Source organism: Balaenoptera ricei, chromosome 16 (assembly GCF_028023285.1).
Source record: "Balaenoptera ricei isolate mBalRic1 chromosome 16, mBalRic1.hap2, whole genome shotgun sequence".
NCBI classification, from domain to species: domain Eukaryota; kingdom Metazoa; phylum Chordata; class Mammalia; order Artiodactyla; family Balaenopteridae; genus Balaenoptera; species Balaenoptera ricei.
The window spans coordinates 112,959,194-112,983,696 of record NC_082654.1 but is presented as its reverse complement, the minus strand read 5'-3'; the positions used below and the strand labels follow the sequence as shown (position 1 = coordinate 112,983,696).

General features: G+C 36.7%; 1 protein-coding gene across 1 annotated transcript in view; it reads right to left on the bottom strand.

Moving 5' to 3' along the window:
• RYR2 (ryanodine receptor 2) overlaps positions 1–24,503 on the bottom strand; it is a 772,975-nt gene that overhangs the window by 384,150 nt on the left and 364,322 nt on the right. Inside the window, exons 10-11 of the mRNA XM_059899659.1 lie at positions 24,218–24,314; positions 3,332–3,406 (exon numbers count right to left, since the gene is read on the bottom strand). Of these exons, the coding sequence (XP_059755642.1) occupies positions 3,332–3,406; positions 24,218–24,314 (172 nt within the window). The remainder of the gene's footprint in view (positions 1–3,331; positions 3,407–24,217; positions 24,315–24,503) is intronic.

Sequence of the window (24,503 nt, the reverse complement as noted above, 5' to 3'; positions counted from 1 at the left end):
TTTCTTTAGCTCACAGGTCCAAAAGAAAAGAGGAAAAGCGCAGGAGAATCAAGGGGCGAGAAAATAATATTTCAGTAAAAACTGAAAATAGTTACAGTAAAGAAGTTATATAAAGCAGCTTCCTATATTATTGAAAACTGTTCCATATGTATTATCTATATTTACTTGTAATTATCTCAAAGAAATGAGGAGTATTTGGTCACCTGTCATGATATGTTAATTTTTTAAAGATTTGTAACACATAAGAAAGTGGAATTTTACTTAAAATACAAAATGCGTATTTATAATTGCAGTGATCATGCCCATTACAGAAACTAACATATATCCTACTTACAGTGTTCTTACAACTTTGTCCTGGGGTACAATACAGGAATGTGTTTTCTATTACATTTGACTCCCAAAATTAAAACTTACCTTATTAAAATGTTCATAATACTGAAAAACTTTTGACAACATTAATGTTATGTAAGTAAGCAATATAAAATATATAATTACTGGAGTACATAAATTATAACAAATACAAAGTTTGGGGCCTCAGTGGAGGAAAAAAAAACAAATGGTATCCCAAAGATTATAATACAAACATTGACCTTTGGAAATAAAGTTCTGTCATAAACATAAGCAGGATCTTTGACTATTAACTTCCTAAGTAAAAAGAAAAATTAATTATGTGGCCATTGCATATAATAAGACATGCAAATTAAATGCAATCTAATTTGTAAATGAGGCCAAAGTAGGTCAAAGATGCAACAAAATCTAAAAAAAAAAATTTTTTTTAATAATTACATTTGTTACATATGAACCTCCTGCTTTCCTACTGTAGATATACATCAAGGGTCATAGAGTAGAATTAAAACACCTCTCTTTAATTTTTTAAATGGTTGAAAAAATGGTTGAAAAAGTCCCTGATCCACCTGGGCTGTCAAGCCCCCTTGCTGTCATCTGGATTCTGAGAGGCATAGCTACAAACACATGGTGATAAAGTACCCCCTTTCATCTCCATTATTTGAAGAAGGCCCAGGCCCTTTCTATATATCAGTCAACCAAATTCAAAGTGAAAACAAACTCCAAACTTTCCCTTTCAAACTTCAAACATTAGGCAACAGCAGAGAAACAGAATTAAGACCACTGGATAGAAACATGTGCTGAATAATGGGGTTTATGTAATTGCAGTTCATCAACAACATTGTTGACAATAAAAAGGAACTCTTGTTGGGCTTTCAGGAGCTCTCATCCTTTTTTTTTTTTTTTTTTTAAGCCTATAAATTGAGACAGATCTAGGTCCCGGTTTCCTCAAAAAAAAAAAAAAAAAAAAAAAATCATTTCTTTAAGCACACAATTGTGAAGGGTAGGTAGATCTATAAATGTGAAAACACATCTGGAGTCCGTTTTTTAAAGGCAACAAAACTTCTCTAAATTTCACTTTTTTGGACTATTTCATTTCTCTAATTAAGCTGTCATTTTTATAATACACTAGGCAAATTACAAAAATACATGTATATATTTGAAATTCTTTTCCCTAAATTCTCTGAATAATTTATGAAGCACACAACAGCGATGAGTTTTCTTCCCTTTCCTTTAAGTCATCTCTTCTTTTTCCATCACATTAAGAGGTGCACTTCCCATAAAATTTTACTTTTATGATTCACTTTGTTATAAAGTAGAAACTAACACAGCATTGTAAAGCAATTATACTCCAATAAAGATGTTAAAAAAAATTTTACTTTTAAGTTCAATGTTTATCAAAAGTTTTAATATTTCAGTACATTTGACCAACTATGAATTTATACAGAAGAAATTTAATATCAGCAATTAATTAAGAATTAATGGGGTTAATATAGAAGCACTTTTTTAAAGTCACAGACTTACAATCAGAGAAAATATAAAAAATAAATTTAATTTACATGCATTTTTTTTGTTGAATAGGAGTATGACACAGTGAGCAGAAAAGTCTTTCAATCATAAAAAAAAATCCAATTGGGGTACTATTCTGTCATGGGAGAGTAAAGGAAATATGATTTCAATGAGAAAGATGAATAACATATTTTTTCCACTGTTAAAGAGACCGTGTTCAAGTATTTTTAAATAAACAAAGATGGGTATTAAATCACAGCAGTACTTAGAGACAATGGGATACTTTTATAAGAGTGGTGTAACCATTTTATCTTAAAATGTCACTACTTATAATACACCGTAAGTTGTATTCTATGCATTTATTTAAACTGATAATGAAAAAATTTCTCTGTCAAGCCTAACAACGATCAAAGAAATACGAAGTTTTTCGAAATCATTGTATGGGCTATGTAAGCAAAAAAAACAAAAAGACAAAAAACTGAAGACCACTGAACCACTTTAATCATCAATAGATAAGCATTAATCTCGAAATATCAGGTTGACAAAGACAGCTATTCCATAATAAGATAGTTCCCTACAGCCATCCATGAAGTCTGTTACCCTAAATTAATAATTTTTTAAAGTGTCATATAATAGGGAACAAATACATTGAAAACTTACTGATTTTTAGGTAAAGGACTGAAACTTCCAATCGTTTTTTTTTAAATTTAATTGATATTTAAATTCTATTTAAAATAGTTCAAAATGACACCTTTACCATCAGTATTGCATTTACATAAAGGAACTAAAAGTCAATCTCTGGACAGCTTTTTGAAGTCACCAGGAAAAAAAAGGTCATTGTTTCTATAATGAATACACAGTGACTTGCTTGCAATCCACATTTCTCACTCAGCTATCAAGCTATTTGTAAGTAAAGATAGTGACTGCCAGTTATGACTGTGACATCTCACTCAGGTTCAAGTTTCCACTGTTTTACATGTGACTTTACAAGGTTAAACCCAGACCTGAAATGTGCGACAGGGTTGCAAACAATTTGTCCTGTCTCCAAACCTTACATCACTCTGCTCTGGGAGCCCTTCCTGCCAGGAGATGCACAGACTGGGACAAGACGATATTATAAAAACATATGGGAACATATGTATATGTATAACTGATTCACTTGGTTATAAAGCAGAAACTAACACACCACTGTAAAGCAATTATACTCCAATAAAGATGTTAAAAAACAAAACAAAACAAAACAAATGAGGCTAAACGCAAAAGCAGATGGTATAAAATTGTTGCTTACTACCTGGTGAATGTAGGCTAGTGAAAGATAAATAAAGGCAGGCGGAAGGTAAAAGAGGAGAGACTCTCCACTTTCTCAGGGTTTCATTTGCTTGCTGGTTGTAAGCATGACCATCTCACATAAAAGCACAAGAGCACTCGATGTACTTTGTACCCGGAGCGACAGGCTGTATTTAGAAGTTCTACTTACGCAACTCTTAGCGTCTCTAGTCTCCACAGGGAACGTGCGTGAACAGATACAGCACCGCCTTCGTAATGAACAGTTCTGTTAAAAGAAATAAAAAGCCCAATTTTAACGGTGCATTCTTGGACTCAATTTTTCAAGCCAATTCAGGAGAAAAGTAAATGGGAAGGCTTTGGAGAAACAGTAAAAGCTACTTTTTGGTAGGAGACAATAGAGCTGGAAATAAAAATAACAACAGTGACCTGAATAAACATTTGATTTAAACACATTCCTTTGTCTTTTACTCCCTCTCATCCCCTTCATCCCCTTCTCCCTCACCCTGGCCATTTTTCTCTCTTTATCCCAGTGAATACTTTCACCATTAAACTTAAGTCCATAAATGTACTCCACTACGAATTTAGGTGTAGTTTAATATATTTCAACACATGCATATAATTATTTGCAATTCTAAATTCTTTCTAGACATTTAAAACATTTTAAAGAAATGTGAAAACACATTAATTTTAATGTTTTCATGACAATCTGTTAAGTGATAAGAGATAGGAAAATGTAAACATCAATAAAATGTAAATATCAACAAAAAAGTCACACACACACACAGAAATTTCTTTGGAGGTACATCACACATACCAAAATTCCAAAGCTCTCGTAATAACAATTTGTTAATATGCCAGACGTGATGCTAAGTAATGTATATACATTATCCAAATTGGTCTCTATACCATCCCCTTGAGATTGGTTTAAGGAAACCAAAACTTGTTTCCTGTTTCTTTCCCAAGTGCTCACCGTCTCCCTCTCCACTGGGTCTCTTCATCATCCAAACACACATAACCCTGTCCAGTCACAAACATAATAACGTGTGACCATATTTTCCTCCCCTGCTTCCCTTGCTTTTCTGCCTCATTACCACCTCCTCTTAATCCTCAGTGCACTCAATCTTGTCTGCAGACCCACTTCTCCACTGAGACAGATTTAGCTGAGGCCATCAAACGACCTTCATGTTCCCAAATCCAGTGGACTTATTTTTTTTAAACATTTTGGAAAACCCTACTGCTTTGACAGTTTTCCTAACAGCATTCTCGCCTGCATTCCTCTTACCTACTCAGATATTTTTTCTCATTCTATTTTTATTGTGGAACTTTTCAAAGACACACAAAAGTGGAGAGAATATTATAATAAACCCCAATACACCCAGCACATAGCTTCAACAGTGATCAATATAGGGCCAACCCTGTTTTACCTATAACCACAAGTTATCCTTTGACATACAACCTCCACATAAAACAATACAAAAGTATTTTTCTATACTTGATATACATATATATACATAATCTGTTTTTATGAAATACCCATTCACTGTTCAAATTTTCCCAATTGTCTCAAAAAGGTCTTTTGCAGATTGAAGTAATGCCATTTGCAGCAACAAGGATGGACCTGGAGATTATCATACTATGTGAAGTAAGTCAGACAGAGAAAGACAAAAATCATGATATCGCTTATATGCGGAATCTAAAAAAAAAGATACAAATGAACTTATTTATGCAACACAAACAGACTCAGAGACTTGGAGAAGGAACTTATGGTTACCAGGAGGGAAGGGTTGGGGGTAGGGATAGTTAGGGAGTTTGGGATTGACATATACACACTACTATATTTAAAATAGATAACCAACAAGGACCTACTGTATAGCACAGGGAACTCTGCTCAATACTCTGTAATAACCTAAATGGGAATAGAATTTGAAAAAGAATAGATATATGTATATGTATAACTGAATCACTTTGCTCTACACCTGAAACTAACATATTGTTAATCAACTATACTCCAATATAAAATAAAAATTTTTTTAAATGTAGCAAAAGCCATAGAAAACAGAATGATCAGGCATCCTACCGAGAAGCATGAGGTAATCATTCTCAGGTTAACTTGCTTTCAAATTTTATTCTTTTTTAATAATGAATCTACTTTTATCCATCAGGTCACAGGATGGGAAAAATCTGAATAAACTGTTCTTCAAGGAAAAAAAAATGTCTTTTTCTTTCTGTTGCTTTTTCAAATCAAGATCCAAATGAGATGCATAAATTGGTTTGGTGTCTTTATTTTATTCTAGAACAGTTCTCCCTTCCTCTTTTTTTTTCCTCCTTGCCATTTATTTGTTAACAAAAAACTGTATCATTTGTCCTGGAGTATTTTCTACATTCTGAATTTTGCTGATGACATCCTCACAGTGTTTTTTAACATCTGCCTCTAAGTAGTAGATCTAGAAATCTAGAAACTTGCTCAGGTTCAAGTTTGTGATTCTTCGGCAAGAACATTTCAGAAATTGGTGTTTGCCTTCCTATTACATCACATCAGGAGGTAATAATGACTACTTGTTTATCTTTTTACATTAAAATTGATTCAGGATCACCCTGATCCATCCATTATAACCTAAGAATTTTAGGTACATCAATGACCAGGGTCCTCAGTAGGGGCTTTTAATGGTGGTTGTGAATATAATCATGTGGATAGCTTTTAAAATCCTGAAACCTTGCCCTCACCACTGGCCAATTAAACCAAATCTGGAGTCAGGTGTTTTAAAAGCTCCCCAGCTGGTCGTAAGGGGGAGCCAAAGTTAGGAAACTATGGTCTATACCAGTCTCTAAAAAGTAGCACTACTGGCACTTTGGTCCAGGTAATTCTTTGCTGTGGGGGGCTGTCCTGTGCACTGTAGGATATTTCCCACATTCCTGGCCTCTACCCACTACATACCAACAGTAGCCATCCAAGCTGTGACCCAAGTTGTGGAGACATATATATATATAAATCTTAATATATAGAATATATGTTATATAAAAATACATTCATATATATGTGTGAATGTGTGTGTGTGTGTGTGTGTGTGTGTGTGTGTATATATAATTTTATAGAAAGAATTTACTATAAGGAGTCTGCTCATGCAATCATGGAGGCTGACAAGTCCCAAGATCTGCTGGAGACCCAGGAGAGCTGATGATGTAAGTTCCGGTCCAAGTCCAAATGCCTGAAAACCAGGAGAGCCAATGGTATAGTCCCATTCCAAAGACTGACAGGTTCAAGATCCAAGAAGAATTGATGTTTCAGTTTCAGTTCAAAGGTAAGAAATAATTGATGTCTCAGCTCAAAGGCAGTTAGGCAGAAAGAGGTCCCTCTGATTCATGAAGAGTCAGCCTTTCTGTTCTATTCAGGCCTTTAACTGATTATATGAGGCCCACCCACACCAGGGAGAGCAATCTGCTTTACTCAGTCTATAGACTTAAGTGGTAAACTCATCTAAAAACACCCTCACGGAAACACCCAGAATAATTTGATCAAATAGTTTGATCAAATATCTGGATACTGTGTGGCCCAGTCAAGTTGACACATAAAATTAAACATCATAATAACTGAAAGTCCAACTTATCTATCTATATTTCTAAATCTGGAATTAATACCTACATTGTGAGTGATTCCTTTTTTTTTCTCCCCAAGGTAACTACAGATAAATTCAGAGTGTTTCAGAACACTTGGATCATCCCAAAAACATTAGTTTGATCACTGAAGCACGAGCAAAAGATTTGCCTTATACATGAATTACAAAAATAACAATTAGGTCATTTTCAATTTACTTTTGTTTCTTCAACATAGGGAAGCCTTAAATTTAGTATATTATTTTAACACTGGACAGCTCATGATCAATTATTACTGCAGTACCACAGACACCACCTTTTTTTTTTTCCTCCAAGTGAACTATTTTTTTTTAACATTTACCATATGACCTTAAAGCAATGGGGTAAGGGATGTTGTCATTAGTGTTCTACTTTTTGAACCCATACTGGTTTCTTTTTGTCCAGAGAGAGGCTAGAGTGTGTAACAAACGCTGAACAACAAAAGAGGGAACAAAAATAATACAAAGAAATTTAATCAGTCACATCCAATTTTGATGATGAATCAATTACACAAGTTAAAAATAAAGAAGAGTAGTTTACTGGCTTCTAAAGATTGCCGTGCCAATTCAAATGCTTATGACATGTTTATGTAGAATTCAGTAGGGACAAAAAAAGTCTTATCACTGTATTTTAGTTACTGCAATGCAGGGCAGTAAAATAATATCAGAATTCTTCATTTTTCCAAACTTGATGTTCAATAAATGAATGACGGACCACAGAACTAAATTCTCTTTTGAAAAATGTTTTTTTAAATCCTAATGAAATAGATTTTAAAAGTCATAATTGGTATCCATAGGAACTATCACGACTTTTTATCTCAAAAGAAATGTGCTGCTTTAATACATGTAGCAAAAATGATTACTTTTCTCCTTTTGTACACATAAGTTTATTAATTTAAAGTATCACTGAACATTCATAAACTCCATCACATGCACAGGCTAAAGAATAAAAACCATGTTATCATATCAATAAATGCAAAAAGCATTTGACAGAATCCCACATCCATTCACAATGAAAACTCTTAGAAAACTAGGAATAGGAAGGAACGTCCTCAACTTCATGAAGATCATCTATAATCACCATCATTCTTAATAGTGAGAAACTAAATAATTTCCCCCTAAGATACAGAACAAGGCAAGAATTTCCCCTCACCAACCCTTTTCAACATTGTACTAGAAGTATTAGTTAATGCAAAAAAACAAGAAAAGGAAAAAAAGGTATGTGAATTGAGAAGAGAGAGAAAAACAAAACAACTGTTTTCTTTTGCAGATGACATGACGGTCTATGTAGAAAATCCCAAAGAATCAACAACAAAAATAAAACTCCTGAAACTAAGAAGCAATTATAGGAAGGTTGCAGGATACAAGATTAATGGAAAGATTAACGGACAAACTCAACTTTCTTATATACCAGTGATGAACAACAGAAATTTGAAATTAAAACACAATACTATTTATATTACCACCAAAAGGAAAAGAAAGGTATATTTCTTACAAAATATGTACAAGATCTATATGAGAAAAACTACAAAACTCTGATGAAAGAAATCAAAGAGTAAATAAATGTAGAAACATTCCACGTATACAAACAGGAAGACTCAATACTGTCAAGATATCAGTTCTTCTCAACCTGATCCATAGATTCAACTCAAACCCAATCAATAACCCTAGGAAACTAATCAGTTATCTTCAAAGCAATTCTAAAGTTTATACAGAAAGGCCAAAGACCCAGAATACCCAACACAATATTAAAGGAGAACAAAGTTGGAAGAATGACACTACCAAACTTCAAGACTTACTATAAAGCTACAGTAATCAAGATGGTGTGGTCCTGGTGAAAGAGCAGACAAATAGATAAATGGAACAAAATAGAGAGCCCTAAAATAGGCTCATACAAATATAGTCAATTGACCTTTGACAAAGGCACAAAGGTGCTCCATTCCTTTCAATGAAAAAAGGATAGTCTTAAATAGCTAAAGTACAGGAGATTTTTAAGGCACTGAAACTATTCTGTATGCATTACAAGGGTGGATATATGTCATTATACATTTGTCAAAACCCAGAAAATATACAAAACTAAAAGTGAATCCTAATGTAAATAATAGACTTTAATTAATACTAACGTGACCATATTGACTCATCAGTTGTAAAGGAAGTACCACACTAAAGCAACATTTTAATAATAGGAAAACTGCAGAGGAAGGTCTGGAAGGGATATGTGGGAAGTATCTGTACTTTCTTTTTTTTTTTTTTTTTTGTATCTGTACTTTCTGCTCAATTTCTTTGTAAATCTGAAACTCCTCTAAAAATTAATGCCTATTAAAGCCACAGTAATCAAAATAGCATGTTATTAGCACAAAAACAGATATATAGATCAATGGAAGAGAATAGGGAGCCCAGAAATACACCAGTGCATCTCTGGTCAATTAATCTATGACAAAGGAGGCAGGAATATACAATGGAGAAAAGACAATCTCTTCAACAAGTGGTACTGGGAAAGCTGGACAGCTACATGTAAATCAAAGAAATTAGAACACTCCCTCACACCATATACAAAAATAAGCTCAAAATGGTTTAAAGATCTAAATATACGACATGACACCAAAAAACTCCTAGAAGAGAACACAGGAAAAACATTCTCTGACATAAATCGTACCGATGTCTTCTTACAGCAGTTTCCCAAGGCAAAAAAAATAAAAACAAAAATAAACAAATGGGACCTAATCAAACTTAAAAGCTTTTGCACAGCAAAGGAAACCATCAACAAAACAAAAAGACAACATACGGAATGGGAGAAAATATTTGCAAACGATGTGACCAACAAGGGGTTAATATCCAAAATACACAAAGGACTCATACAACTCAATATGGAAAAAACAAACAACCCAATCAAAAAATGGGCCGGAGATCTAAAGAGACATTTTCCAAAGAAGAGTTATAGATGGTCAAAAGGCACATAAACATATGCTCAACATCGGTAATTATTAGAAAAATGCAAATCAAAACCACAATGAGATATCAACTCACACGTGTCAGAATGACTATAATCAAAAAGTCTACAAATAATAAATGCTGGAGAGGGTGTGGAGAAAAGGGGACCCTTGTACACTGTTGGTGGGAATCTAAGTTGATGCAGCCACCATGGAAAACAGTATAAAGGTTCCTTAAAAAACTAAAAATAAAGCTAACATATGATGCAGCAATCCGACTCCTGGGTATATATCCTGAGAAAATAAAAACTCTAATTTGAAAAGATACATGCACCTCAATGTTCACAGCAACACTATTTACAAGAGCCGAAACATGGAAACAACCAAGTGCCCATCAACAGATGACTGGCTTAAGAAGGTGTGGTATATGTATACAATGGAATACTACTCAGCCATAAAAAGAATGAAACATTGCCATTTGCAGCAACATGGATGGGCCAAAGAATATTATGCTTAGTGAAATAAGTCAGACAGAGAAAGACAAATACTATATGTGATCACTTTCATGGGGAATCTAAAAAATAATGCAAATGAATCTATATACAAAACAGAAACAGACTCACAGACACAGAAAACAAACTTATGGTTACCAAAAGGGAAAGATGGGGAGGGACAAATTAGGGATATGGCATTTAACAGATACAAACTATTATACATAAAATAGATAAGCAACAAGGATTTACTGTATAATACAGGGAATTATATTCAATATGTTGTAATAACCTATAATGGAACATAATAAAAAAATAACTGAATCACTATGTTGTACACCCGAAACTAACACAATATTATAAATCAACTATACTTCAATTTCAAAAGTCTTAGTTTTTAAAAATCACTTATTTAATGATTTTTTAAAATATTTATATACTAGGAGAAAGTATACTAGGACTATACTAGGAAGAAAATGAAGAGGATGATTATAAAATTTAGCCACTTTTATGCTTTTGTTTTGAAAAATATCACATTTTACTAGATTTAAAAATTTTAGGTTGGCAGTTATTTTCTTTAAGCACTTTTAAGCTTACATCCAATGTCTCCAATTGTCCCTTACTTGAAGTGAGCTGTAAATCTTACTGTTGTCCCCTTAAAGATATCACATATTTTTTCTATCTGTTTTTAAGTATTTAATTTTGTGTTTACTTTGCAGTACTTTTAGTCTGATGTAAGTGCGGTTTCTTTTCATTTGTCTTACTTAGGGTTCATAGTTCTTGAATCTGTGGCTTAATATACTTAGTTGTGGAGAATTCTTAAGCAACTGTAATAAACATTGCCTGTGCCTTGTGTACTTGCAAGCACTCTTTTTCTTGTTCTCTGTCTCCCTCCTGCTTTTCTTCTCCTGCTGCCTCCCTCCCTTCTCTATCCTTTTATTTTGGAACTCCAAAACATGTATGATAGACCATTCATCATTTATCACGTATTTCGTATGCTCTTTTTCATACCTCCCAATCTTTTGACTATCAGTGTTTCAGTATTAGGTCAGAATATTTCTTCTGACCTTATTTCCAGTTCAATAATTCTCTTTTCAGATATGTCTAAGCTGATATTAAATCTATCTGTTCTAAATATCAGTTATTTCAATTTTCAGTTTTAGAATGTCTATATGACCCCTTCTTATAGTTACCAGTTCTCCACCAAATTTATTCACCTGGTCTTTTAATTCTTAGATCATAATAATCATAAATATTTAAAACTCTACTTGTGATAACACTATTATCTGTGTATCCATGACCTGTACGCCTTTTTCTATAGTGTGTGTTTGCCTTTGCTTTTCAGGTGGGTCCTATCTTATATACCTGTGCTGTATAACAAAGAATCTGGCTGACCCATGCCCCTGGTTCCTAGAAGGGAGATTCTAAACCCTTGGAATTTCCCAAGTGATATAAGTGACTATGTTTTTCATGAGCCTCTTAGATCACACCTTCATTTATGGTAATGGGGCCACTCGTGGTGGGCCCCTAGATAGCTTCAGTAAGAGGGTTGGCCATGCTGGAAAGACAAATAAGATGACCAGAGGGTTGGAAGTTTGATCCAGCCTGACCTCTGAGGAGTGAAAGTGTGGTGGAGATTGATTAAATAATTGAGTACATGATTGAACTCAAACATTCCTACATAACAAAACACCAAGAAAAACACTCTAGGACAAAAGCTTGATGGAGCTTCCTGGATGATGGACATGATGATGTGCCAGGAGGGTAAGATATCTTGATCCACAGGTACAGGGAATAGAAACTCTACATTTGAAACCCTCCCAGACCTCGCCCTATACATAGCTACATCTGGCCCGATTTGTAATCCTTTATAATAAAACTGTAATCGTAAGTATAGCACTTTCCTGAGTTCTTAAATCTAAAGGGGTTATGGGAACCCCCAAATTTGTAGCCAGTTGTACAGTAGTACAGATGGTCTGAGGACCAGCCCTCTCCTTGTGGCTGGTGTCTGAGATAAGAGCAGTTTTGTAGGGAACAAAGCCCATAATTTGTATGATCTATTAATTCTGGGGAGTTGGTGCCAGAACTGCACTGCAGTACATCAGTCAGGGCTGAAACAAAATAGCGTGTTTAATTTTGATTATTAGATACGGTATATGTAAAATACAGAAATCACTTGAGTTCTTTGTGTTAGTCCCCCACCCACCAAAGAGGTACTTTTGCTTCTCGCAGGTAAAGTAATCTAGGGGCACCAGCAATCCCACATCATCTTAATCCAAATGGTAATTAATATTATTTGAGGCTGAGTTTCAATACTTGCAAGGGCTGCTCTATTTCCAGTTCATCACTGCTTCAAGGGCATAGTTCTCTGAGTTCCCTCCTAAAGTGCCTCTTCTTTGGTGGGTCTTGTACTACCACTTTTGATCCACTTGCACTCTGATGCTTCCAGCAGCTCTGCCCCACTTCTGAGCCACTCAGCCACTGCAATCCCCTGGAGAGAAGAGGCTTCCTCAGATGCCGAACTCACTCCTCCGTCTCCTATTTTGGGAACCTGGCTCCACACATTTTCACTACTTTTTTAGCTCTCAATTATCTTTGAACAGATTTTTGGTTTTTCTCAGAGGGAAACATGGCTTGGAATAACCTCATCTACTATTGTTATCACCATCACTTCAAAAAATTCTCTTTAAAATACAATTATTTTCAACTTTGAGTCCATCAAGCTAGTGCGGAATTCAAGCACTTATTATTGTTGCTGGAGTGGTACAGTAATCTCGGACCTTGGGGAGTAAGCCCAGTTCATTTGTTAGATCTTCTAAGTGCAAGGTCTCTACTTACATGCTCCTGTCCAGTCTGAGGGCTGACGCTTTCCATTCACTTGAGAGGCTCAGGACATTTTGCTCAAGTGAAAAACCCCACAGCCATTGCCCTCTGAGTCTTGCCATCTCCTGATAAGCCAGGATGAAATGGGGAGTAGCAAGTTGTCAGGGAGCAGAGTACTGGTCAGCCTGAAAGTGGAACTCAGAAAACTCTGCTCCCTCCCCAGTCTCTATGAATGTTTTAAAAAAAATTTTTTTAAGATAACCATAGATTCACATGCTGTTGTGAGAATACAGAAAAATCCCTTGAACATCTGTCTGGTTTCCCTTAACAGTAATATTTTTCAACTATAATATAATAGTTACATATATACATAACCTTAATAGTTACATATGTGTAACTATTATATATGTAATATATATGTAACTAATAGTTACATATATAATGTAACTATTACATATACATGTAATTATGTATTACATATATATATGTAACTGTTACCTATATATGTACTATTATATACGTAACTATATTTTAAAACTATAGTATAATAGTTACACATATATGTAACTACACATATATTCAAGTTACATATATATGTAATTGAATATATATATATATATATACTATAATGGTTTTTCAGTGAAGATATTGACTTTGATACAATCCCCTGATCTTATTAAATTTCTCCAGTTCTGCTTATATTCATTTGAGTATGTGTGTGTATTAAATTCTATACCATTTTATTAACTGTGTAACTTCCTGGAACCCCATCATTGTAAAGGTCCTACACCACAAGGATGCCTCACATTGCCCTCTTCTAACTAAACCTACCTCCCTCTCGCTCCCCTCTCTTGCTTCCCTAACCCTGGATAACCACTAATCTGTCCTCCAGTTCTAAGATTCATTTCAAAAATGTTATAAACATGGACTCACACAGTATGTGATCTTCTGGGACTGACAATTTTCACTCAGCATAACCGCCGGGAGACCCCTCCCAATTGTTATGTATCAATAGGCCATTCCTTTTTATTGCCGAGCACCATTCCATGCTACGGTTGTACCGCAGACTGGATAACCATTCCCTTGATGAAGGACATCTGGGCTGATTCCAGTTTTCGGCTTTACACTAAGTATTTGTGAAGAAGTAGTTTTGTGAACACAGTTTTTGTTTCTTTGAGATAAACACCCAGAAATGCAATTGGTAGGTCGTATGGCAGTGCATGTTTAGTTTTTTAAGCAACTGTCAAAACGTTCCCCAGAGTGGCTATACCATTTACAAGCAATTTATGAGCGATCCAGTTCCTCTGCATCCTCGCCAACATTTGGTTACCAGTATTTTGTTTTGTTTTAGCCATTCTGATAAGTGTGTAATGATAGCACCTGGTGGCCTTGTATTTCCGTAATCGCTAATGATGCTGAACATCTTTCCCTGTGCTTACTTGCAATCTGTATGTCCTTTCAGTGAAACCGCCGTCCATGTTTTGCACCCATTTTCTAATTAGGTTGTTTGTTACTGCTGAGCTTTGAGAGTTCTTTCTGTATTTTCAGATATTTGCCCTTTGTTGGACATATGATTTGCAAATATCTTTGGCCAGTCTATAACTTATCTTTTCATCCTCTTCACAGAGACTTTTACAGAATAAAATTTTCTCATTTTGATGAGATCAATTTATTAATGTTTTCCTTTCATGGACATGTTTTTGATGTCAAGTTATAAACTCTATGATCTCAAAGATTTTTTCCTAAATGTTTTACATTTAAGCCCATGATCCATTTGAATTAGATTTCATATCAAGTGTGAGGTTTGGGCTGTGGTTCATATTTTTTTTTTGGCTTATGGGTGTCCATTTGCTCCATGTGAGTGTCTTTTAAGTCTGTGGGAAAATCCTTTCTTCTCTTCTCTTTCTGTCAGAGGGAATCTCTCTCTCCCTGTGTGCAAGACACTAAGCATAACAACCTCCTTGGATTTAGTCTTTAGGGAATAAAAGTCAGGAAGGGAAGTGCCTTCTAGAAAAGTTAAGCTTTCTGCCAACTCTCAAACCTCCCCTGAGGAGAAAAGTGCACTGGGACTTCTAGCTGCTTAAGTGGGGAAAAATAATAGGAAAAATACTGGGAGAAAACATACGTTAACATCATAAAAATTACCTCGCAGGCAAAAGTTTTGCATGTTGGCAAGTATGTGAGTTCTCTCTGAAAAAAATCTATAACATACATCATACTGTCAAAATATCCACAAACCACCCCACCCATTTGTTTAAATCACTGTCTTCAAGGCTCAGATTCCTGCTGTAGGAATAGGGATTCTTCCCTGTGGAGTGACGCGAAGTCAAGATGCTTCCAATACAGAAGGCTCTTAGCCAAGGATGTGGGGACTCATAGGCCTCAGAATAGTGTTCTGTTCATTCAGGTTGGTAGGCTGGTTTCTTCCCCTCCTGGATTTGCAAGCAGACAATAATCTTTTAGGAGTCACGGAAATCCTACAAACGGGGACCTCAAACTCCTCTGAATTAACCAGAGCGGTTCCCGAGGCAGGCATCACACTGCTCTCCTTAAACAACCTACAAGGAAGTGCATGACTTTTTTTTCTCCATTAATTTCTTTCACAAACACAAAACAATCAGCATGTGTGTGCAGATTCCCATATATTTGTCACTCTGTGAAAGGGGTACAAAAATGAATGATACAATCCTGGCTGAAAACTAAACAGAATAGATGAACACACACACCAGTAAAGATAATAAATGGCAGTATGTGATAGATGCCATTTACCTGGGGCAGTTAAAGACACAGACAATTCTACTACCAACACATCCTCAACCAAATTAAGTTCTGTGTGGTGATGTATTACCAGACCCTGGCTGTTGAGGATTCACCTATGAATCCTTTGAAAAACAGAAAAATTACTCACACACAGTTTCCAATGAGAGTTGATACTGAATGGCAGGTTCAAAACAATTATGGGGAAGAGACGCTTGTTCTACTAACTTACAGGCTGGCAAAAGTATCACCTCAAAATCCAAGGTCAGCACAGATTCCTCCTTGTCTAATCCTCCTCAACGGGTAGAATAGTAAGATACGTTCTCTACGATCTCATTTTTTTATAGCCAGCACACATCAAAATGCCTAGAACATACAAGCCCTCAATAAGCTTTAAAGGAACTGAAAAATAGACCCAGGATTAAAAGATTATTGCAGAGAGAAATTATCAGTGTTTCAGTTTACACATTTTCTCCGTAGAATTTCTGCTTGCACACCAGTCTACTACGTAAGGGCCTAAGAGAGTGTTTGGCTGAGCAGCTAAGCCCCAGGCAAGCTCCCAGGAACCTCTTCATAGTAACAGAGAAATCAAAAGTATATGCCTGTACAACACTTAGAGAAGCATCACGTATTTACTCAGGACTGAGTCTGTGATATTTCTATTCAAGTTGCTGCACAAGGGGAAACAGGTATTGAGACAGGACATGGACGGGCCTCAGGCTGAGCAGTTTCTCCCCTGTGGACAAAACTCCGTAATAGCAGAAACTCCATAAAAGCAGGATGATGGAGGAGGCTGGGCCCTGCCCAGGTAAGAGATAAAAGACCCCATAATCATCATCCTTGAAGTCAAGGAGACCTTCCTGACTACATATGTGCAGAAAGGCTCCTTGGAGGTCAAAAAGGGAGGCAGCGCCACCCCACAGTAAGTGATGCCAACTGCCAACTACCCATAGGCCTCTTCGCTAGAATCCATCTTGGCTAAGAGACGTGCACGCACACAGAGCAGGACCCTGAGGGAGACCAAATACGGACTCAGAACCAGGCAAAGCAAGATGACTGGTCAAAGGAAATCCGGAAGAAATGCCCCATAACAGTGATTCAAACTACCACAAGGGCGAGACTCTCTCTCTCTGAGCCCACCCGTCTGTCCATCCATACATACTGTACTCTTTTCCCTCCTAATAAACACTTCACTTTCTTCACTGCTTTCCACCTCTATGTGGAAATTCATTTCTATGCAGCTGATGGGCCAGGGCCTTGTCACCGGCCACTGGTCCCTGGTGGTCTAGTGATTAGGATTCAGGGCTCTCACTGCCCCTGCCCAACCTCAATCTCTGGCCGGGAACTGAAATCCTGCTTCAAGCCGCTGCAGGCCGAGGCCACCCGAGATCACTATGTTTTGAGATGTCACGTCTGCATAAAATGTAAATGAATCATCGTGGATTAAAAACAATAACGTCCTTACACTCCGAATCCATATTAAAAATCTTATAAATAGGACCAGAGCAGAAAAACAACAACAAACGTTTGCTACTTTTACTTTTCACTCCGTACGGAATATAACACAACCACAGAGGAATTTGGAAATTAAAAAAAACAGGACGCTTTTCTTTTCTTCCTGTGAGATACTGCTTACACCTAGATTAAGTTAAGAAACTAAACGTGCACCAGTAAAAGCGGTCTTAAATTTTCACTGAGAAAATAACTGGGAGATTTCTCTCTCTTTCTCAACGTTGATTTTTAATCTATTGTCTCTTGCCAGTCACTCACTCTCAGTGCATCCAACATCTCAATTGGTTTTTTTTCATTTTTACTGTTATCCAGTGGCTCCAATTTCTGTGAATATTTTTAATCCTTTGCCCTCAAAGCCTGTATTTTGGAAAACAGTGCCTTCTAGCCCAGTCGTTTCTGGAGAGCGTGGCTCTAGACCAAGTCAGGCTGCTAAATGATGACAATGCTGAAGCAAGGCCACGGTGCTCTCTGCAATCAGCAGGGAGGTTAAGTTTAGGGGGAAGACTGCATCTCTCTCCAGGGAGAAGAGGCAAAGAAGAAAAAAATAGCTCTCCTTCATGTGCTTACTCTGCTAGCGAAACTATTTGGGAAATCTGTCCTATCCCCAGATGCAGGCTAAAGAGGTATACACGGGACAGGAAGAGAAGGAAGAAAAGTTCTTATATGATAACCTGACCGTTTTGGAGCAAAACAGCGCAGCTTCAGAAGCTTGCGCTGAGGTAGTGACTGAGGGCGTACAAACCCTGCGGGGTATTAGTCATCCAATTGTGTATGTAGACATAAACCACGCCTCTCCTTCTAAGCCAGACTGAGAGACACTTAATTCATTAGATCAAACCCATCTCATGCCTTATCAATTATTCACAAGTAAAGCTCACTGAATCATAATATTAAAAGGGGCATGAAGGCAAAAATATTGTCATGCATACATACGGCACGGCTTTTGCCTGCTGAGTCACATTCTGGAGAGCAAATGTAGCATTTATTTCCAGACATTGTCAGAAACAATGACTTAATGCTCCTGAGTTTGAAAGAAACAAGACAAAGCAAGTATATGCCAAGAGTAATGCCTGGTAAGATGGAAACAGGACAACTTCTCTATCCACACTCAAGCCTGCTTGCGTTCTCTCTCTCTCTCATACACACACACACACACACACACACACACACACACACACACCATCAGGTGTATTTTATCTATGCATGCATGGGTTATGTGTGTGCATTTATAAACAAGCATATTTAAGTTTTTATTGTTACATATCCTCACTAGAATGTAAACTCCTTGAGAAAAGAGACTTTGTATCTTTTTAGATACTAACAACCCAGCACCCAGAACATGGTGGTCATTCCACAAATTTTTATTAAATGAATAAAATTACCTATGAGCTATGTAGTAAAAACTGTTTTAACATACAAATAATGCTTTTCAAAAAACGTTCCCCTAATACCGGTTTCCACATCAGAGATCTCACATAATAACACTCCCCTAACTCATCTTTCTTAAAACTTATTAATTTAAAAGTATGACACATTTAATTCAGGTAGTGCATATTTAATCCATTAGTAAGCGTGTGTGCACATAAAGTAAATGCCTTTGTTGACATTTTATTGTATTCACATAAAAATGGATGGAAGTAATAAGGTGCAATCCAGAGACAGAATCTAGAACAGAAAACATTCCCCATATAAAAGACTTCATGCTTGAAATGAAAACTGATAATCAAGTTTCAAGGCTCCAGAATGAAATCTTTTTTTAAAGCAATAATTTAAAAGCTGTGTGGCATCCGACAGATCTCCTGCCAAGTAGCAGAACTTGTTTCTCCTTAATTTATCCCATCTCACTATTTGAAAAGTTTGAGAAAGAACAAAGAAATTACAATTCTACAGTTAACGTTCCGTGCATTTCTCCCTTTCCCCCGCCTGCTCACAACGTCTAGAGATGATGATTTTACAACATTTATTGTTGTTTAGACCAGTTGTATACTGGTAATTTTAGAGCCACACATCTTTTCTAGAAAAATCTCAAGAAATTTAAAATAAAACCATAGTGATGCTTTACTTCATGAACATGTCAGAATTCAATCCGTAAAAGCAACATGAGCGGGAAGTGTGGGGAAAATATATGTTTAATTTAACTTTGGTAGGCTTCATTCTCCAATTCAATTCCACTTAATTGAATGGGACAATATATGCTCTTCATTCTGGGGGGTCTGGTTAACACTCCCATGAGAATGCACCGGAAACCACAAACATATACAAATCTAAGTGTGAAGAGGAAGTTAAAGATCACTCCATCAGAGAGAGAACAGACTTGTGGTTGCCAAGGGTGGGTGGGGGTGGTGGGGAGGGATGGAGTGGGAGTTTGGGGTTAGCAGATGCAAACTATTACATATAGGATGGATAAACAACAAGGTCCTACTGTAGAGCACAGGGAACTATACTCAATATCCTGCAATAAACCATAATGGAAAAGAGTATGAAAAAGAATGTGTATATATGTATAACAGAATCACTGTGCTGTACAGCAGAAATGAACACAACATTGTAAATCAACTATACTTCCATAAAATAGATTATAAAATAATAATAATAAAAGATCACTGCATCGGTATCTAGAATTACAGTACCCATCGTTGAACTGCGTTTTCAACTGCTACAATTATAGTTCTATTATGTACATTCAAAACTTGTCATGGGAAGGAGGCATGAGCAGATTGACAAATCCACTTACTAACCCAGCATTCACGACCAAAATGGTCCTAAATTACTCAGAAGCGACTGTCACTTCTGGCCATCTCCTTAATCAATTCCACTACTTCTTACAACAAACCTAATTTGACTTTAGTTATTTAACTTTAATAACAGAATATAATTGAGTGTAGCCAGATCATAATTACAGTGAAGAATTATGAGTTAAAAGAAATCTTCATATATTTCCCTGGAACTTCTCCAGCTCTCAGAAAGTCAAATTATTTTTATTTCTTTTTAAAAAATGAATCAAAATACATTTTTAAGGTTATCACTATGTGTTTTCCCCCCAATACAGATTCACATCAATTAAAGAAAGGCTGCCTCCTGGCTGTACAGTCCTTTGCCTTCCCCTCATTCTGTAAGACATTGAAGTGACTTAGCGTGAGGACAGGGGAAGATAAAGAAATTTCTACACACTGATATTAACAAGACCTGAAAGAAGATAGGGCTCTATAAATGTAAAATTTAAGGAATTACTTGTATCGTTGCATGCAAATAATTGTTCAATCTCACTGTGTAATCAAGACATAGATAACTTTCAGTCTTAAGCAACATCCCTCAGGCTCCTGCTGCCTATTTCTGACTCATTTTCTCCCTCAAGTCATGAGGGAGAAAGGGATGTCATGAGGCATGTCAAGTCTGACACCCATTTTAATCTAATTTCACCCGTGTAAACATGCCGTACAAGGGGCACTAAGGATGTGTTCTTACTGACATCACTACCTAGAAAGAGCTGCAATATGTTCATCTGAATACATATTGAGATTAATTTGACACAGAAATGAATAACATTAAATCAAGAATAATACTGGAGGGGGGCGGGAGCAGCCTTCAATACGCATGCAATGGGAAAGTGGACCCAGAACAATACCAAAATGGCTTTGACATTTCCCCTAGTTTTCTCTGTAATAACCAGCAATGTAAAGAATTACAGCAATGTAATAATAACCAGCAGGAGAGATGATCATACTAAGCGAAGTAAGTCAGAGAAAGACAAATACTGTACGATATCACTGACAAGTGGAATCTACAAAAATGACACAAATGAACTTATTTACAAAACAGAAAGAGACTCACAGACTTGGGAAACAAACTTATGGTTACCAAAGAGGAAAGATGGCAGGGAAGGATAAATTAGGAGGTTGAGCTTAACATATACACACTACTATATATAACATAGATAACCAACAAAGACCTACTGTAGAGCACAGGGAACTCTACTCAATATTCTGTAATAACCTATATGGGAAAAGAATCTGAAAAAGAATAGATATATGTATAAGTATAACTGATTCACTTTGCTGTACACCTGAAACTAACACAACATTGTAAATCAACTATACTCCAATATAAAATAAAAATTAAAAAAACAAATAAAAGGCATCCCCCCCAAAAAACCAATTAGCAGGAAATCTGCTCTATAAGTATCATGTTTAATAAAACCCCTCCTTAACATACAGACTCTCTAATGTGCAGGAGAGGTGGAAAACTGCAGTCATTGCCCGCGAGCTTAGTCCAAGAAATCTGGGATCTATCTGACGCTGAATATTCTCATTTGAAAATGAAAACACCCAACTGTTAAAACAAAAACTATGCTCATCCATTCCTGGCTTCTAAAGCTTAGCAAGAAAGAGGAGTCCTTCCCCACCACTCACCTACCACATTCATTTCAAAACAGAAGAGGGTTTTCTTTGATATAGTTTAGCGTCTCTTCCCCTAAAATCTACGCTCTACCATACTTTAACCCGCATGCCCAGGGTCCCTCAAATGTTTCCATATCTGACTAAATGCTGCTCTTCTGTCTAAACAGTAGTGATAAAATAACAACAACAATAATACATTTGTTGATCTCTTAATATGCATCAAGGTTTTACATGCATTTTCCTACTGAACCTTCACAACAATCCCATGAAGTAACAGCTAACATTTAAGCCGCATTTCACAGAGGAGAAAAATCATGTTTAAAGAAATTAAGTCACACAAGTCACACAACCATTAGTGGCAGAGGCGAGGCCCAAACCCAGGTCTACAGCCCATTCTCTTAATTACAAATCTCTACAGTGTCTGTAGAAAGAGCAGACGGGCTCAAAGAATCACTTCGTTTCAAGTGTTTTGTTTAACAAGTCAGAGACTAAAGATCCAAAAGACTATGGCACAGCCTCTTTTTGCTCCTAAGTCTCTATGATGATATTATAGCATTGAACACATCTACACCCCAAGCCTCCTTTGGGTTCCATAACTAACTTCCCTGGCTCTCCATTTAACTACCATTCTGCCTCTCTTGTGCCTTTTCTTCACCTGTCAGTGTCCTAAATATCAGCCTTATCTAGGATTCCATCCTCAGCCTCCTCTCTAGTTAGTCTATTCCAAGGCTTTGCAGCCTTTTAAAGCAATGCTCAAGTTGCTAAACGTAACACTATACTCACTGTTCCTCCCTCTCTACCTAGGGCTCCCATTCTTTCAACTACCCCGTGCACTTGTGATTTATATCCAACCCAAGCTTTGTCTACGTTAAAGGCTCAAAAATTCCAATTTCCCATAAACCCTTTATTTTATTTCTCAAAGATCCTCTGCACTCACCAGTGTCCAAAATCTCACTCAGTCCTTTGTATCAAATCTGTACATCTCCTACAACCTTTAACACCATCTCTCTTCCCTAGAGTCAGAAACTCTAGGGAGTTTCTCGCCCTTAAATCTGATACATTCTCTCACCGACCACATAGAGTTCATCCTTAAACGAGTCAATCTGACCTGAAATGTTTCTGGGCCAGGCTGTCCTATTCTCATGGCCACTCTCCAGGATAAGCTTCTCCTTTTCTCTCACATGAATGACTTCATCAGCCTTCTCCAAGTTGGTTTTCCTGCTCCAGAATCTCTCCACCTCCGATCTAAGTTCTTCTTGTTCAGCAGAGATACTCTTTTCAAAGAGATCTGACCGCGTCACCCCCCTCCCCACACACCCCTTCCCAACTATCTCAGGGTAAAAGCCAACCCGTGGGAATGGCACTAAGGAGCCTTCAAAAGCTGACCAAACTATTCCCTCCTGTCTAGTTTCCATGCTTCTTCCATCCTGCCCCTCATCACTCTGGAATAACTGCAATTCCTAGTATACACTGCATCCCTCTGAGTCTTCTGTTTGGAATTAATTCCTCAAATAAACCGTCTTTTGAATTCCCTCTCATCTTTTGTATAAACCCTATCAACACACCATTAACAACTTCTTCCTAACCTACTAAAAGCAGCACTTTTCGTTTAGGGAATTTTTCTAGGCTCTGCATTTCATGCTTCACCATAAGCTAGGTCTACCTGGGAGAGGTAAGACTAGCACCCAGGTCTCAGAGTGACTTTTCCCAAGATTAAGCAGCTAATTAAAGAAGTATTAACTTTCTAAATGTTCTCTGTATCTTTCTTTAAATTACAAAAATAAATATTTATCAATAATAGTTACCTAAGTGATATGCTAATATTATGAGAAACCTCCATTAAAAGACTTAAAGCCACGTAATAAATCACCCGGATCATGCCTTCTCTCACAATAATCGCTTATTTATGCATTCCACTTACCATATTCATCCATTAATTTGTGAGGCAAAATGGAACACTCAAATCACCCTCAATATTTTTATGGTTTTGTATTATTTGTGCACTTTTCCCCGTGATCCAGGCTACTGCCATCTTGGCCCAATGCCAAATAATATTAACACAAGAGAGGTATTAAAATCATATAAAATATTAGGGAAAATGCTCAATTTTATTATCTATCTCAGTAAATGGGAGGTAACAGAAAAAGGTCCTAAACCTTTGGGCAATTTGAGAAGTCTGAAACTGAACTGGAGACTAAACATTCCAGAAAGGGGATTCATCAAAACGAATGAACATTTCACGAAGTTTTAAGTAGGTGAATGTGTTCATTCCTCCCACTCAGGTTATTGTATTCACTGCTTCTCACCATGTTTTAATTATACAAGAATTTTCTGCAACTCTATTCATAGGTAGTCAAAACCGTATGTGAGAAAAAAACTTCAGAGGAGGCCAGCAATGGATCACTTCAGTAGACAGATGAATGACAGTGGCCCACTTTCTCTTATGCTAATGGCCTGAACAGACAAATCCTTAATTTACAAAACTTATATCAAAACAAGAAAATGCAAGGCTCAAGGCGCTGGGCTCAGGTACCAACCTTCGCTGCTCTTCACCGTGTTCTCCCGAAGGGACCGTGAGGCATTCATCCATGTGTCCGTGAAGCAACCTGAGGACGTCACCACCAATCAGATACCCTAGAAGGATTGAAATGCAGTCACATTTGAACTGTCATCATCAGATGTTGACAGCTGAACAGATCATCGGCTCCAATCTCCTATGTTCATAGACAGAGACACAGAAGTCCAGCAAGGCTTAAGTACCTGGCCAAAATCACAGAGATGGATGGTGCCACCTCCCTGCCACCTCTGAGCCCTGGGTTCCCA